The sequence below is a fragment of the Lates calcarifer genome, linkage group LG20 (assembly GCF_001640805.2).
Source record: "Lates calcarifer isolate ASB-BC8 linkage group LG20, TLL_Latcal_v3, whole genome shotgun sequence".
In the NCBI taxonomy this organism is placed as follows: domain Eukaryota; kingdom Metazoa; phylum Chordata; class Actinopteri; family Centropomidae; genus Lates; species Lates calcarifer.
The window spans coordinates 13,942,736-13,961,026 of NC_066852.1; the positions used below are offsets into that span (position 1 = coordinate 13,942,736).

At 39.8% G+C, this 18,291-nt stretch overlaps 1 protein-coding gene across 3 annotated transcripts in view; it reads left to right on the forward strand.

Moving 5' to 3' along the window:
- The first annotated feature begins 3,044 nt into the window (after nucleotides 1-3,044).
- Nucleotides 3,045-18,291, forward strand: part of nrg2a (neuregulin 2a) — a 51,292-nt gene continuing 36,045 nt past the window's right edge. For 2 of the 3 annotated variants that reach the window (XM_018691461.2, XM_051078372.1), the window contains exons 1-3: nucleotides 3,045-3,384; nucleotides 14,446-14,611; nucleotides 16,029-16,147. In XM_018691461.2, coding sequence (XP_018546977.1) covers nucleotides 3,297-3,384; nucleotides 14,446-14,611; nucleotides 16,029-16,147 — 373 coding nt within the window. In that variant the 5' untranslated portion in view covers nucleotides 3,045-3,296. The remainder of the gene's footprint in view (nucleotides 3,385-14,445; nucleotides 14,612-16,028; nucleotides 16,148-18,291) is intronic. The other variant, XM_018691462.2, reaches the window with a different exon arrangement.

An 18,291-nucleotide genomic window follows, 5' to 3' on the forward strand; every position in this document is an offset into this window, starting at 1 on the left:
CAGCTCATCTTTGTTGAGAGTTTATCACATAATCTTTTGGACAAAAATATAACCTAATTTTCTCACAGTGTGTAGTCTACTATGATACCCTTCCTTTTCCTCCTTTCTTTTGTGTATGTTAATGCGATTTTTAAATGTCCATGTGGCAGCTGGCAAGTTGGACACAGTTGTGGCAAGCAGTGGTCGTAAAACTCTGACATATGAATTATGAATCTGTATTGATATTCTGCAACTTTTAGAATTTGTTCACAGTTCAGCAACAGTTCCTGAAGTTTCCAAAAACTTTGAGACAAGAGCTTCATATATCTATCTAACTCCCAAGGTTAATATGCTCCGATTGCTGTTGCTGTCATGTTAACTCATTTCAGCCACTGTTTTATTTCACTAATTTTTATCTTGTATGGCTCTGCTTAAAGCAACCATGTCTCCTAAAAATATATTTCTATGGAGCTAAGGTGCAACAGTAAGTATGTTTTGTACAAAATGCAACTATAACCAGATCAGGTTTTTGATTAAAATAATGAGGAAGTGCTGTTCGTATCAGTCATATCAGTGAAATGTTTGCAGACAACGTATTTGTTTCCTGCCAAAATATCCGATCTTGCAGACCTATATCCGCTTGTAGTGACTAAAGCATTAGTAACATTTTCTATGTTTATGTTTAGGCATTCACAGCACTTGGTTAATGTTAAAGGGAAAGGTCATGTTTGGTTTAACGCAGAGAAGAGTTCAGTGACATCCGACACAGTGAGTTTATTTACATTTAACCAAAACCACAGTGTTTCCCTGACCTTAACCAAAGCGCTTTTGTTACCTAAACCTAACCACAGACAGGACACTCGATGCAAACCCTGCTCTGTGGTGTGACAGTCGTGCTCTTTATTCATCGCCCGCCCCCCCCCCCCCCCAGCCACTTCCAGGCAACTCTGCTGCTGTTAATAAATGAAGCGCGTCATTCATTCAGAAATTACATTGCGTCTGAATATAATCCAGCGATTACATTTCCTATTATTATGTATTTGCGTAATTCATAGGAGACAGGGTTGGCAATCGTGGGATCTTGAAGGAGCAGTTTAAGTAATGTTGTGAGAAGCGCATTAACAGCCAAATCTTGTTGTAAATCTATATCCCATCACTCTGAAAGTCACATTTCTTTTCTCCTGACGTCACAAATACTCACCTTTCTGACACATACATAAACTGCATGCCCAGCCCACCCACAGACACACAGGCCTGGGAGCGAGTCTCATCTTGTTGAGTACTAGAGGAGGAAGTGAGTGTTGAGATTGGGGGGAGATAGGGCGGCAGGGCAGCAGCTCTCTGACATGGCGTAGCCCCTGCCAGTCCTTGGTTACCTCTGCTGACAGATTAGATCATCGAAAACAAACAGCTGGGAGAGGAGAGGAGAGTAGAGGAGAGGGCGATTCCTTTTTTGTTTTTTTGAGGCCGCGAAAGCAGTACATTGGACCTGACTGACGTGTCAAACCTTGACCTTGGTTTGACCCCCCTACCCCCCCCTTTTTCTTGCCCACAGATGAGACGTTTTTGCTATTGGGTGTGCTGACCTGTTAAGACATGACCCTTCTGCTGCCCCCTTCCAATCCCTGCTACTCACGCCTCCTCCCAAAGTAACGTCAAGAATCCTCTGAGGGCTGGAGTGAGACAAACCCCGGGAGGGCCCCGCAGATGACTCATCTACAGATTTCTTTTTTTGTTTTTTTTTAAACGCATGAGTTTCACTGAGAGTCACTCTGCTGTTGTTTCGACGTATTTTATTTTCTTGCCACTTAGCGGGACAGTGGAGTTCAGTCAGCATGAAATTAGAAAACCTTACTCTGATATAGCAGCTTAAAATAACACTTCGATCATCATGTAGTCACAGTTTCGGCTATGTCAAATGAAGATAAACAGATTAGCTGCAGCATTGTTGTTGAACTTATGTTTACATTAGATATTGTTTCACACAGACCTGAGTAAAATATCCTCTTGTTGTATTACAGTCAGACAGGAAGTTGCTCCGTACTCAATAATAATAAAGAAAATAAATAAATAATTGTCACTTCGTGTACTCCTGCTGGCATCAAACTCTGCCCTGTCCTACCTGTATCTCATGTGTCTCCCCTTGCCCTATTTTCCTCTGTGCTTTGAAACTGACTAACTGCATTGAAAATACTGAAGGAAAGGTGAGATGCCCGCTCACCTTTCTGAAATTTAAAAAAAAAGGATTTGCATCTCATTGCACTCATTGCAAGTATCACAAAGCTGATATAAATCTTATTCTAATGGTTCTAAATTCTTACTGCTGCATGGACATTGATGACACCAGGCTAACAGTGATAGTGTAAGAGAGAGATACAACCACAGACATGCTGGAACTTGCCTGTGGTGCCGAGAGGGGAACTGACAGACAAAAGAGGTGAGGAAGGGGAGCAGCTAGGGAAGCCAGAGATGATTTCGTGTAATTTTTGCAAGGAGCAGTCTGTCACAGATTGTGATCTGACATTCGGCACCTCATACGCCACTCATTCCCGCACATATCCGCAGAAAAATCTCTGCGCAGCAAATCTGAACCAGATGTGAAAGTGTTTTGGGACCCCCACCCCGACATCAACCTGGCAGGGGCAGGTCCCCGCCTGAATTATCTGGGTGGGGTCAGCAGTGCAGAGGGGGACAACTCTTTAACTGGTCTCGCTCCACTTTTGCACGGGTCACTGCAAAGGAGAAGATGCTCCTGGGGTAGAGGAGACAAGAGTTGGCTATAAGCAGGGCCATGGAGCGTGAATGGGCCAACACCAGATTTTTGTGCGGACTCCTTGGGATCTGTCCCTCTCTGTCCTCAGTTGTGGCTGTAGGGCCTGGAAGAGCCACTGCTTATCTGATAGATCCAGTAAGGGAACAGTTGATTGCCTTAAAGCAATGGGAAATGCCTTGTTCGCTCCCTCCCTCTTTCTTCCCTCCCTCCTTCTGTATTCTCTCACTTTTCCCCTCTTAGTTTCTTGAGCAGTGCCTCTCTACCTTTCTCTCCCTATTTGTCTCCCTGCTCCCTCCCTCCCTCCCTCTCCCTCCCTTCCTCCCCCTCTCCCTCTCCCTCTCTCTCTCTCTCTCTCTCTCTCTCTCTGCCCTGCTGTGAGTAGGTGGTTCCTTGCTCCACTTGATTGGTGTGACTCTATATAGGAGGAGAGACGCTCTAACAGGCTCAGAGTCTGGTGGTGCCCACTTGCCACACGTTCCCAATAGGACTACCTGTTTTTTTTTTCTCTGACTTTTCCTGAGAGGATTTACTTTGTTCTGACAGCATGACGGAGAACAAGAGGAAAGATAGGAAAGGGAGAAAGAAGGGGGGTAAGAAAGGACAAAAGGAGAAAGAGGCCGATCCCACTAAAGGTAAAAGTAAATTAAAGGTGGTTTCTGTGTAACATTTTATGTGTATGCATATGTATATCTATGTGTGTGTGTGTGAGAGAGAGAGAGAGACAGAGACAGAGAGACAGGGAGAGGGAGACTTGGAGAGGAAAAAAGTGAGATTAAGTTTGAGTTACTGTATTACGGAAGTGTGGGACCAAGTAAGTATCCCCTTGGCTTGTCAAAGCTTGCCGCCAGGTTGTCACATGGATTGGCTCCTAATGTGGACAGCGTGAGGCACATCTGGTTTTGGCAGCACTTTGGAATTGTAGGGAAGTCAAATGATATGACTAGTGTACAAAATCAACTTAGACTTTTAAAGAAAGCCACCTCACAGAGCCAAGTACAGTTGAATTATGTGCTCTCTAAAAACGAATGACTGGCTATACGTGTGCTTTAAGGGTTTCCGTCAATTTGTCGCATGATCACGTCTTCACAAATGCTCACAGGTTTTTCAACAGTTCTATCCCAAAAGTGATGTTTGTACAGCAGAATACAGTATTCCATCACATACTTCTTGACAGGGTTAATAATTAGACAGTTGCTATAACGTTTATCTTAATTCTGAGTCTATGGTGAGTCATCCAACACAAAAGTCTGTTTGTATTTTAGCTGCAAGCTACTTTGACATTGGAATAGCATGGGAACTACTTGTCTTTCAGTCACTTATGTAGCAGTGTGTTTGTTCAGTGGTGGATCCCTACATGCTGCAGCATGTCACTGTAGTTTGACCTCAGGTCATGGGGGAAGCCCAGCCCCCGTTTCAGTGACACTTTGAGGACTATATCATGATTATCACTCTGACTACTATGTGTCATTCTCGGTTTGATCAGATACTTTATCTTAGGCAGCATCTCTACATGTTGGTAGCCATTTTGTACTTGCTGATGTCACTCTGGTCAGCTTCTAACAGATAACGCTCAAGACTGGTTTTAGTAAAGATATGTTACCGAAGAAGATGCTTTGAAGGCCTTTTAGGTATTTAAATTTCATCTTTTTACAGTTTACATGTGCTACTGTTGTTGTTCTTGGCACTTGTGGTTAATTTTTTTTTGTTTTATTACCCATGGAAAGTTGAATATATAAATAATTACTCGTCCTCATTCCAAGTTGGATTGTGATCTATAAACACAAAAGATAAACAGCTCCCCAAACTACACTGGACAAAGAGTGCAGGATGTTTTTTGGCATCTTTGTTAATCAACAAGCACAGCTGCTGTGTACACATAGAAAAGACCTGCGTGTGATGAACATATTCTGGTTTATTTTCTCTGCTTTTCGCAAAATGACGCAAATGTAAATAAATTGTCTCTGTCTTGAATTTTATCAGTATGCCTTTGAAGTTATATCAGTAAGTGTCTTTGTGTCTGCTGTTCATTGATATATGTGGTAGCAGACATGTGTCATGTCAGTTAAATGTACCAGACCATGAGCATCTGATCTTTAATGATCATTTTCCTTTTGAAAATGATGTTATTGATTTATCACAAATCTGGGTAAACAGGTAACCTGTGTGGAACTATGTGCTCACCCTTTGTAAAATGGAGTTTTCAAAGTAGGTCAAAATGAAGACACGCTTGTGGGTGATGCTTGTTGTGTCTGCATTACTGGTACATACACTGCATCAGGTGTGTTCTGGGCCAAAGGCTCCAAAATAGGTCATCCAAGATAGAAAGAGAGGAATTTAACAGCACTTCTGGAGGTGAATCTTCTACTCACAACTTAAGTCTGATCTGTCTCTTTAATAAAGATTGCCACTTTGTAATTATCTGTAAGTGACATCACTTTATTGAGGATGCAGTTTATCAATAAATCACATTTAAAAGAAGTAATTATTTAGAAATGTGAAAACAAGTCTGTACAACCAGATGTGCAGCTCTGTGATCTATACATAAATTATAAATTCAGTAATGGTGTAGAGATGTATGCTAGCTTCTTTGTTGTCTGTGTTTAGATAAAAAAGATAACCAAAAATACAAAATAATAAATATTAGCTAGCTCTCTTGCTGCATGGATGTGCTAACCAATCAGCACAGTGGTGCAAAATGTTGTGAAATATGCTTAAACAGACAAACGAAGATTAGCACCTGTCTTATGGTATGTTAGCCAATGTAGTAATTTATTCACAAAACAGGTATAAAATAAGTCTAAGTGAAGCAAAGAATTTAGGATTAGATTTGTGTTCAACAGTTCTGGTCTTGGATCTTCCATAGACAAGATTGTTTCTTTGCTGATTTTTTCGAGACTGTCCTCCACAGAAAAATAGCCCCATACTTCTGTGCAAGCAACTTCTCACGACTCACTGTAACCATGACAACAAAGGTCCCCTAATGTTAACAAATACTTATTGTTCCAGAAACCATAATTTTTCCCTAAACCCTATCCAAACCTGTGTGTTCCATATATTTAAATGCGTTTATTATTGGACCATGATAATGAAGATCCGGTGGGCTTGCGGCCATAGCCTATTTCAGGACACGTCCCCGTGGGTCGTATCGGAGGGTCTATCTGATTGGATGACTTGCTTGATTTGTATGGGACTCATTCATCTTTTATTTTAATTTTCTTGTCATTGTGGCTGTTAGTATGGCTATCATAGAACTGTATTGTTTAAAAGCTTGACTTAAAACTTATTTCAACTTCATTACTTCAGGGCAACTTTTCACTATACTGTATTGTGGATAACGCGTTATACAACGTACTGTGTGTGCGTGCATATGTACATGTGCTTTTGTTGTTTAGGTGTGTCAAAATATAATTGGATATAATCTAGCCATGAGCGCTCTGCTGAGGCTGTTAGAGGCTGTCAGTCACCCCTTGCCGATATTGCAGGAACAGGACAGCATTGTCTTGTGTTCCTTATGTTCCCTGAGAACTTGAAGTTCTGCACATTTATTTAAGGAGATTATCTCACAGCAGGTATTTCTCAGCTGTAATTGCCCTTTCACTGGTTATGACGTCTTCAGCATTTGGACCAGAAAGTATTTCAAAGTGTTGATTTAGGGGTGTACTCCTACTGCAATGTTACATGATGATTTCCCCTCACGTCTCTATTTTTTGAAAGCTATGTGTATTGCGGCTGAAAGTTGACACTCTTTAAAAAATGTTGCATGACTTTTCTAATGAAACAGGCCCAGGGTTAGAAAGAGAGAACTTCTGCAGACCCTAACAAAGACTTCTGGGCCAAGACGTTGGTCCTTATTGGAAAGAAAAGACACTCAAGGGAGGGAAAAACTGTGCAACTTTGTAATCTTTCTTATGAATAATATGAATTAGACAAGGAGAGCAAAATGCTACAGGCCTTTCATCAAATCTGTCATCAATACAATGGGATATGTATCTGTTTTTTTTCAAGTAGTAGCTGGAAATCACTGTAGAGTCTGCCCGACCAAATAAATATGCTTTTTGTTGCTGATGACATTATAATCCATAAACTTCTATCATTCATTTTATCTTATGCCAAGACAAAACACAACAAGTTCCTTTCTGTATGACTGGATTTGCGTGCATAGTGAGGGTGGTAATAATTAGTTACGGAAGTGAAGACTTGGCTCCTTCATTGTGTGCCAGATGCTTTCTATCATGACCTAACACCCACCACACCTTTAGAAATGAAATGAAACTGCTTAAATTATTCAGCAACAAAATGTTTATAGAGACCAGTAGTCAGGGGAGGTGGTGTTGAAGCACAGACAACAACAGTTTCCAATTCAGGTGTGATCTTGCTCCGTATAATTGCTCTTACAAAATTGCTTTTTGCTGTGCTGCTACCAGCAACAGCTGGAAACAGGAAACCTAATCAGAAAGCCAGCTAATAGAACTGACACCTAATACAAGTGACCTGTACATACAATTTTATAATGCCTATAAAATACCTAGAAGTCTGTACTTAGACAGATCCTATTTTTTTCACTGTCAAGTCTCAAAATGTGGCTGATCAGAACCACATGATTAGTAAGCAAACAGAAGTCTTTTGGAAGGGTTACTCTCAGAGAAATATTTAGAGACAAATTATGACAAACTTTTAATTTGAGAGCAATCTGTAGATTCAACTTTTGAAATTCCTGGTTTACCAAAGTGCTTTCACGGGATGCTGTGAGTCAGCCCTGTCTCTAGAAAAGTTGTAATCCCAATTACAATGTTATGACAAACATAATCTCTACTGGATTATGTCCAGAAGCAGTATTTTTTTAAACGATTTAAAGAGCTACATTTGTGAACTGCGACATAGTTGGTGGGAGGTGGTAGTGTCACACCAGAGACCAGGTTTCACATCCACAGTCCCATCTGTGGTTAAGTTTAGGCAACAGAGGAATTTTAGTTAAGGTGAGGGTAAGACTGTGATTTTGGTTAAATGTAAATAGACATGTTGTGTCTGAAGTCACTGTGAACTTTTTCTGTATTAAACCAGATGATGATTTTTTCCTCAAGTGCTGTGAGAGCCTAAAGATAACTGTATTACTATAAAACCAACCATAAGAAAGTTTAAAAATGCTGCAGTCAGTACAGTTGATATTGTACAGCAAGATCATATGTTTTGGCAGAAACAAAAATGTTGTCTGTGAACATTTTACTGATGCATTTGATATTAAAATTTTTTTCAGCTTGTCAAATATGTAAATTAACATTGCCTCACTATGTACATAGGAAATGTAATCTGATCAGTGTTACCTTTCCCTCAAAACATATTTCCTGTTACAAATTAGTTGGATGTAATCATCATTTCTAGGAACAAGGTTGTGTGAGTGCACTTATGCACTTATGCACTTAAGTTTGCTGTCCTCTTACAGTGTTAACCACTTTTGGCAATTACTTAAGCACTTTGCTTGCATATTTACTTAACTATTCTAGTAGGAAATAAATTGACACATTTTGCGAAACCAAAAAAAAAGGACATCAAATGTATCATTTATCGCCTTTGGTGTGCACTATTTCTTTATCTCTCCATCTGTCCATCTCTCTCTCTCATTTTGTAGCTTTTTTGTAAATTAGTCAGGTAGTACATAAATAAAGGCAGTGCTGAGCAAAACTATAAATGTGTGTTGACTGGGTCGGGAGGAGGTAAGATGTAGGTTTAACCTAAAATAGCTGTCTGTTTGAAATGGTCTTATGCATCTGGCAGAAATAGAAAAACATGGGTAACCAGTTGGAGACTTCTCTTTCCACAGCTGTTTTGATATGGTTTTCCCTGATCAGCGTGTTTTATGAGAGACTCATGAGACCTAGAAGAACCCAACCATGGTGAAGGATAAACCAAAACGAAGAGCCGAGAGTATCTGAAGGCTGTGTAGAACTATATACTTGGGGGGTGATTCTTTGTGGAATCATTGGTATTACTGACCCCTCCACATTACAGGTAGCGATATCACTAACTGTTAATATAATAATATTGCTTACTGGAACAAACTTTTAGTTAATCCAAATATTAAAATAACTTGTGTAACTGCAACATAATACTATGCATCATGTGGCTGACAGGCAAATGTCGAGGAAATGATCATTCTTACACAGGATTTGCATGCAGCTTTTTGTAGCACAGTTGGAACATTCAACACAACAGTAACTACAGTGGAATAAAAATACTCTGAAAATTTCAGTAATGAACTGTTCTTCACAAGAAGTCACATTATTGCAAAAGTGCAGTGTAATAGAAACAAAAGCAAGTTTCTCTTATGTAGGTTGAGCAAAACTAATCTTATTTTACATTTAGATTATTATTGCAGTACAACAGTTTGCAGTTTAAAACTTTACATTTTATCTTATGGATTGGGATGAAATAGTAAAATAACAGACTTTGTGAAGGAAATTTAAGCAGACCTCAGTTCAGCGCCTAATAAGTTATGTACAGAGAACTCTGCGACTCAGCCTTTCATATTGAAAGTTTTAGCATGGCAACCCATGGTGGTCATAGGGCTGACTGTGAGCACAGATGTTCACACTATGTTGTTCTCATCCAGTTGTTATACCACCCAGCCATTTCACATACAGAGTAAACTGCTGGCTAACACTGTATAAGCTGTACTGAAACTACATGGCCAAAAATATAAAACTGATACACTATCACAAAATGAAGTCTCTATTAATTGGCAGTATGTTCTATTGCAGTATACTGCATGCTGTTAGAAAGTCCTGCAAACATCTGGACAACAACCTGTGGAAGTTTGTGTAAAAACACTAATAGTGCAGAATTGTGACTGTTTCAATATGTTGAATATTTCAGAACCATCACAACACAACAGTCTGTAGTCAAAACTGCAAGATTGCTTAACCAATGAAACAAACACAGGCAAAGTTTTGCAATCACTCACTGTGGAGGAAAACCTGTTCTCTGGCAACAGCAGAGGGAAACATAGCAACCATGGCCAATTGGTAAAATTATGGCTCCAACATGTTGATAGCACCAAACCACAAATGAAGGTCGGTTCTGCTTGTAGTGAATATGAATTAATTTTTTGGTCCTAATTCACCCGGAGTAGTAGTTTTCTGACAGCTTTTGTCACTTTATGCTAGATTCATTGTCTTGGGGGGTAGATAACCATCTCTTTTTGGAGACAGCAGTTGTTTACATTCCACTATCACCTCAGTGTCCTTTGAACTCTTCTTGCAAATGCATCTGGTTTGTTCATCTTTCTTGCAAGCCTACTTAATTTCAACTATTTACTCTGCTTTTGTGCCTGCTTCATGGACTTCATGGACAGAAACCATCACCACTAGATTAGAAGTGTCAGAGATGGGTTTTTAGGAAGATGATTAGAAATGAAATGTGATAAAATCATAAATTGTAATAAAGCATCAAAATTCCTTGGTTGTTCAGGTTGTAGGAAAAATCAAAGTTGTGGAAAGTTTGAAATGCAGTTTTGGGCTTCTGCATACATTTTAATGTTGCAGAGAAACATTTAGTAAGAGAGAAGTAGTCATATTTTTGAGTCATATATAAACAATGTACCAGATAATTATTTGGTGAAAGTATATTGGCTGTGGTGGGAGGCTGTTGAAATGATCTCTTCGAACAGATGTTGTGTTACAGTGACTAGTGTGCAGTGTCTGAAGACCATTCCCACATGCAAAACCCATTTCTCTGGCTGTCTCACCATGTAATTTGTCTTTGACAACGTGCAGTGAAGTGACATAACACCAGAGTAATCAGGGATACTTTGTCTAGAAGGGAAACACAAAGGCATGCCTCAGATTCCTTTTCTAATCTCCTGGAAGTAAAACAGAAATGTTAACTCAATAATACGAGCAATGCATTGTTAATTCATCAAATTGCTTTGTTTTTGAACCTCTTTCTGGGCTGAGGTTTCCAACTGTTACCCAAGGCATGAGCTGTTGACACGCCGGATAGGCTTCTATTCTCAAATTTGGTTTTTATAGTCCATGTCTGCAGCTGCCCCTTCGCTTCAAAAAGAGAGAATCAGGCTGTTGTTGAGGCGAGGGTTTATCATTGCTGCCTGACACTTTTTCCACTGGTGTAATGGAAAATGAGATAACCATTTGTCTCTAAGAAATTATTTTATTTCCACTGATAATGACTCTTTATTTTCTTGTTGGAGAACATGAATTGCAAGTGAGTAAAATTAACATGATTTATATCAAGTACAGTTGACTTGATTATACTGTTCTGAAGTTGTGTCCATCAAACTGTCTACTGTATGATGCTCATCTGTCATTACAGACAGGAGGAACTACTGTATATCACTACCCCTGCTGTCAGAGCATGTTTTTTTTGTGATTTATCCAGTTTATGGATTCTAGAGACATTTGTTTTGTTCATTTATTTTGTGTTCCACAGATAAACGAGCTGGAAAAATGACAGATGTAACAATGTTAAGACTAATCCCTGGGCAGTATGATGTTAAACATCTGTATCTCCAAGCTAGACTGTCTGATGAACTCCTGTGTCTTCATTAGGACCGCAGCAGACCCTCTCTTATACATCTGGCTTACTGGGCTGATGAGAAGAGCAGTCCTGTGTTTCTGTAACTTTTCCAGGCAAGGACAAAGCTTGTTTAATTTGCTTGGCAAGGACTGACCTATGTCCAGGCGAAGTACTGAACATTTTTCTTCGTGGTGCAGCCTCATTCCTGCTGTTCTCTTGACTATGACTGACAAGGTTTTCCTCAGGCACTGTGCTGGGCTGAGGGTGGCAGAGCTGAGTGTGTATGGAAATCATGTACAGTAGTTCACTTATACAGACTTGGGACCATGGACTCATGCAGGCGGTTCTGTTCTATAAGTTTTACCTATAAGTCATTAGATGCAGCAGTTAAAAAAAAAAAAAACCCAAACAGTTTTCCAGTTCCATTAAAGTAAACGTTTCCTTGCAAATTAACATTTGTAATTAAAGAGCAGTTATGAAAATGTGTGATGAAGCTGCTTATCAAGCATGGCACATGTGCATATGATATAGTATTCTTCAATATGGCATGTAGATACAAAACTCTGAGTCATTACTCACAGTACAACTGATACAGTGTCTGTAATTTTCCATTAACCAGTGTAATATGAAAATTAGGGGATCAGTAGACCGTGGGGCATTGTGCAGTCTGATCTTTATTTAACAACTCTCATATAGTACATTACATTTGTTAAACAACTGAAAATGTTTAACAAAGAACATCTGGAACATTAGGGGTCTCATGTTCAGTATATGGTCTTGCTGGAGGCTATTGATAAACCCACCCCACTTGCAGAGTTGATTTTAAACTGCAATATGCGTATGGTATATGTTCAGCCCATATAATGTTATGACTTTGAGCAAAACCTCATTTATGCCTCGCCTTTATTGTCCCAAACCCCTTTTGGAACAGTAAAATCTTGAACTAACTGCTTGAACCATTGCAGCACAAAGATCCATCTTGAGAATAAGCTCATTAAAGCTACTAAGCACCATGGTACAACAGCACATCTGCCTCGTGTTAGAATCTTTGTCCTTATTTTCCAAATGCCACAAATATCATCACTCACATTTTCCAACAGGAAGCTGTTCACAGATAAAAGACCACTGTCTTAACCAGCTACAAAGTAATTTTAGGTATAAATAGCTGCTAAAAATAGTTGCTTTTCCACTGATTTGTGTCATTTGCAAGCTATTTTAAATGTGACATTTTGCTATCTGTGATTCTAGGGGAAATCAGCACAAAGTGTACGTCAGTCAGACAGACTCTCGTAGAGTATGTCGTATTCAGTATCCTGGAATAATTACACCCCCTTGTAATGTGAATTGCCTTAGCATTTAAAAACTTGTCATTTGTGCCCTTTAAATTAAGCAAAGTGGTGCTGCTCAGGTCATAGATTTAAACAGTCAATGTCATTACTTAAGTTGGTAAAAAAAAGTGTCCGTAAACATCAAAGGTCTTAAGCACTGTGAAGGGACACTCTAAGATTACTGTACAAATTAAGCTAATTACATTAGTAGTATAAAAATAATGTAGACATCTACATCTTCTGGGCATCAGACTTTTAAGTGAGATTTTTAAAAAAAGTTATACAAGGATGGATGATAGCAGACTTAATATGCTGTGTAATTTTCATCAGCACTAACTCAGGAGTCGTTCGTAAAGGGAGATTCATGACTGGAACTGAGAGTTCTGACCTCTGGCACCTATCAGGAGTATTAGTGCCCAGTGACCAGAGGTGGCAGAGCAGAGCTCCAGTGCCCAGTGCATGTAGACCAGAGGATACACTGTCAGACACAGGACGTACTCACAAGGTACTTGGTTGCCGTAGACAGAGCTCTTTCTGTTCACATCTGCCAAGTTTACAAAGCTTAAGAAAGGCCTGTTGTTTCTATGTGAATTCTTGTCTATGCGGCTGATATGGTGAGCTGAGTTAAAACAATAATAACAATAACAACAGTGACCTCTGCAGAATTGGTATGGGAAACCAGACCGTATCCCAGATCCATCACAACTGTCCACTTGAATCCACAAAGAAAATGAAAAATGCAGCGTCATTAGGGTTTTTCTTTCTGTGCAGACATGTTGCCTTTACCAGGTCAGTGAAGTAGGACAGTCTCCAAAAAGAGGACGACGGGATAATTTTGGTACACCTCGATTTCAGTGTTTAATTGAAGTCATTACCTATGTACAGTATGCTTCATTTTGCTTGTCATGCTTTGTTTGTCTTTATCCTGCTGTTGCCCTTTAGAGGTGATGCATGGCAAACAGCTGTGATTTGTAGGACAACGCAGTTCAGCATGAAATTATAAATGTTACACATGGAGAGCTAGTGTGTGTGTTTGTGTGTAAAAGAAGGGGAGAAAGAAAGAGAGAGAGAGAGAGAGAGAGAGAGAGAGGGGCATCTTGGCCAGCCCCTGCTTGACCCTTGTTCACCCCTTCTCTCTCACCCCACCCTGAATGAGTCTTCTCCTAAACATGTGTGCAGCTGTCAGCTGGCAGAGTGTTTGTGTGAGTGTGTGTTGTATGTACATGTATGTGTGTGTTTGGACAAAGATCATTTTTCATATTTCAATTATTATTATTTTTCCTCAGGAAGCAAAGTGAACATAATCTCAGGAATATGAAAACTGTAAAAAGCGAGGGAATTTTCAGAAGGTTTTGCAGTTTTATGCAGCAGATAAAAGAGTTATGATTAAAGCCTTTTTTCATTTTGATCTTGTCATCATAACAAGCTAGTTATTATGGTGTCATAATGCTATTGGCTTTTCTTGTTTACCGATTGCTTTTAATTGCGTATGTGTTTGTGGTTGCAGGTTTTCTTCATCATCTGGTGGATGCTAGATATTGCTTCAGGTGTTTTCATAGCAGCAAAGCCAAAGTGAAATTCAGCCTGTTTATTAGTCTGAGGCAAAGCTGATAATGTCTCTAGTGACAACATCTGGTGGTCCAATGAGAGAGTTGTTGGCTCGGTCCATAGAGATGATGATTGGCTCTGCTGCTCTCTCTCTGTACTTCTTTGTGTCTTTGTTTCTCCTAAAACAAACGATTAGACGTGAATGGTGCTAACCAAGCTAAAATCAAGTTTGTGTCTATACTGGTTAATAACTCTGAGTTTTTCTTTTTTCTCTTTCTCTCTTTTCAGCTGCGGCTCCAAAGTTAAAACCGATGAAGAATCCAATAATAGTGGACGAGGGAAAAAAGCTCACAGTTAAGTGTGAGGCCACAGGGAACCCTCTCCCCACCTACAGATGGTTCAAAGATGGCAATGAGCTGAAGAAAAACAAAAAAGTCAAAATAAGGAACAGCCAGTGAGTACAAATCACCCATGACCTGTAAACTTAACACAAGCAGTGTAAGATGAAAAGAGACGCAGGTACTCCAAAGCTGAAGCATGGTTGTTATTTTCAGCCGACTGTGCTAACACAGTTACTCCAGGAAACTGTAGTTCAAAAGTCATTTAAAAATCAACATCAAAACAGAAACTAAATAAAAACATTTATTTGATATTTGGCATTATTTGGCTTATTTGGCTTACTCCTGCATTGAAATGTAGAGCAATGACGTATTCTAAATCAAGTCAATTTATCATCCCTCTTTATGCCTGTGTGACTTTCTTACACACATTAAAGTTACATTTAGAGGCAATAAAACACATCCACCCTCAATTCAGTACACTGGCAAGCAATTACTAGTCAGGTTTTGCTAGACGGAGTACGAACAGTGGCTTATGTTTGCTAACTTTAGCTCAGACATTACAGTGCATATAACTGACCTGAGGGTGATTTTGTGGACTTCCTCTCAACTTGCTACTGTTACACCACATTTTCGGATGTCACAGTTAAACGTTTTAGTGATTAAATTTCAAGAGTAAAACCAGATGAAAACGAACAGTACCCCACAAAATTGTTTCTTCCTGTTTTGGTCCTGTTCCATGGGTGTATTATCAGATCTGGATACAAGCCTCCAAGATGGTGCCCATTCATTTGAATAAAGATTGCTCAGCCAAAATGTTTTCTCTCCCAGTCACTCTCAGTCCTTAGTCCTTGGATCATATGACAACCTAAATATACCTTTTTATACTTTAAAGATTAATAACACAAAGAGTTATGATTGAGCCTGTCGGCAGTTTAAGATGTCCTGTCAGAAGTTTTATTGACGTCTCTTTTATAGTTAATGATTGAGAAGAATGCTTTCTGAGCTGCAAGGGATTTTATGTTGCAATACTGCAGTTGGCCACTGGGGTAAATGGCTGAGTGGCACTTCCAGGTCCAGTTCACTGATTTCGTCAATGTTCTTATTGCACTCTCCCTCATTTAATCATTACATAATCAAGGCAATTGATTCAAGACATCTGAAATGTATATTTTCAATGAATGTCTGAAAATTTAAAGAAGAGAGAGAAAACTTTTCAAAGCTTTGCAGCATGCTTTTATTTCACAATTATCCACTGTTACCACATTAGCCAGTGGAACCTCTGTGATAATACGCTAGGTAGCTGTAACACTTGATCCCATTCTTTCTCTTTGTTAAGCAGTTTTTCCCACCAAATTTGCCCTCAGAGTAAGTTATTGCGTAGCCCTATTAACGCAGAGAGTTGGTGCCATGCTGCTGCTTGCCCTGTTGTCTGACTCCCTGTCCCCCATGTTTCCACTTGTTGCGTTTCCATGCTATTTCCTCCCTGCCCTGGTTCCCCTGACTCAGCTGTGCGAGTGTTGTCTCCCACAGGAAAAACTCCAAAGTCCAGATCAGCAGAGCAAAACTGGAGGATTCTGGGAATTACACATGTGTGGTGGAGAACCCGCTGGGGAAGGACAACTCCACTGGCACTGTTAACGTCCAAAGCAGTGAGTAGTACTGACTCCTAAGCAACAAGTGAAGTGGCACAGATGTACTGGCATTGTTGTTGCTCTTATGACTGTTCTCTTGCCAATTGAGAGATCCAGAGGAGCCATCGCAAACAGGCATGTAACAATGGTAACATGCATGAAGAACAACTGTCCACACATCTGGCTCTGGCCCATTAATCAGTGGAACAGTACATTGTACTTGGAGGTGAATGGAATTTAAAAGCAATGTATGGTGTGATCTCTCAGTTTTTCATTCCCTGCAGTCTGCTGGAAGTGTAAAATCTCACAAAAATACACCGCACAGTGCCTTCGCCCGTCACTAGAACACAACAAAAGCAGACTATAGAGTATAAAATCTAAAACACAGCTCGACAGAATATGAAAGTTGTTAAAAAAAAGAAAAGAAAAAAGTGTCTAAATCTTCAGAGTGTGTGATAGAATCTAACAGGCTTGTTCAGTAGTGGTGTGTGTGTGTGTGTGTGTGTGCATTGCTGAGTTTTGCAAAGTACTGTAGCAGATGAAAGAGTTTTGATAACAGCTGTTTCCATTTGGTGGGGTGGTGAGTTTGTGTTTGTTCCAAGCAGTGCGGGTAGTGAGTATGTGTGGCTGCTGTGGGTATAAAAAAAAAATATAAGGAACCCTACACAGCTGATACAATTCATGTAGCCTTGCATCTGCCTCTTTTCAAGGAAGGACTTGATGTTATCTGGTGCCGGACTGTCAAAGAACTGTACGGCAGGTTGTCTGGCACACATGAGTCAGAAACCGCTTGATGTGCTTGAGGAACTGCAACTTTCTGCTGGCACATTGAGTTCACCTGACTGTTCCATCTGAAGACTGCTGAATAATGTCTCAAGACTTTGATACTGTGCAGACAAGGGGGCTGTGATGTTGAACAGAGTCAGTGCAGAGAGTGTTGTGTTTTTTTGTTTTTTTTTTATGGAACATGCATGATGACATATTTATATACATGCTACTGCAGGTGAACCATTTCTGAGTTGGTTAGATTCTTATATTCACAATACTTTCATTGCTTTTGGAGAATCGGTGCATTAAAAATAATGCAGTGCCAAGGAACGTTCCTCATACTGCACTACAGAGGAGATACTCTCATTCTCATTGCTGACCTTGACAGCAAGATGATTTCTGTAGACATCCCACACTGGCACGAGAGGTGTAGACACTGGTGAGGAAGAGGGAGGGACTGGAGTTTAGCCATCACTCAGTGTCCTTGTATTCACATTCAGGCACAATAATCACTCCCCCTTCTCTCTTCACGTTTGTCAAGGCCACCTTTTACTGCTATTGTTTACAGTTAACAGACCTAAGCTGGGCTGCATTATTAGAGTAGCAGCTCTTTTCAGATAAAGAAAGGGCCCATTGTGTTTGAAAACACACAGAAAATGCAGCAGCTCCAACATGAAAGTTTGATTTCTAGTAAACAATTGTGCAGAAAAGAAGTCATCCATCTTGTATTTAAGTGGGGCTGCATTTAAAAAAAAGCTTCAGTTTTTTTCTGCATGTAAAAAGCTTCAGTTGAGTTTTATAGCCAGGTCGTGTGACTAATACTGTATGCTTGTTATGACACTTGGCTTTATTCCAGTGCAGTGATATATTTCTTCTTACTCGTGAGCGTGCAATATTAAAGGTGTCGGTGACGCAACATTCCAAGACATACAGTGTTCACATTTATGAAAAATTAATTTGATTAATGGTAATCACTGAATAACAAGCATGTTTAGTGGCAATTAGATAAAATGGGTTAAATCGTGCTCCACACCCTGCAAAGGTCGGGGGAATCCCTGGTGGTAGCACCTGTTTGTTGAGTGTTTAATGAAGGCTTATGAACATGTGACTAGTGGCCCATGAAACTCTATATGATGATCTTAGCAGGCGAAAGTGCTGGTAATACAACAATATCAAAGAAAATCTAATATTACAAAGCAATGAACAAGTGGCCTGAGATGTACAGTAGCCACAATGGATAAACCCTGACTGAGCAATGATACGGTACACTACACAGTGTTTTCACTTACAGCACACACTGTTTTAGGCAAGCAAAATATGATATCCCTACATCTGGCGCAAAATATTGAGTACCTTTGGGTGCAGCTAATAGTCAAACCTGATGTTGGAGCACA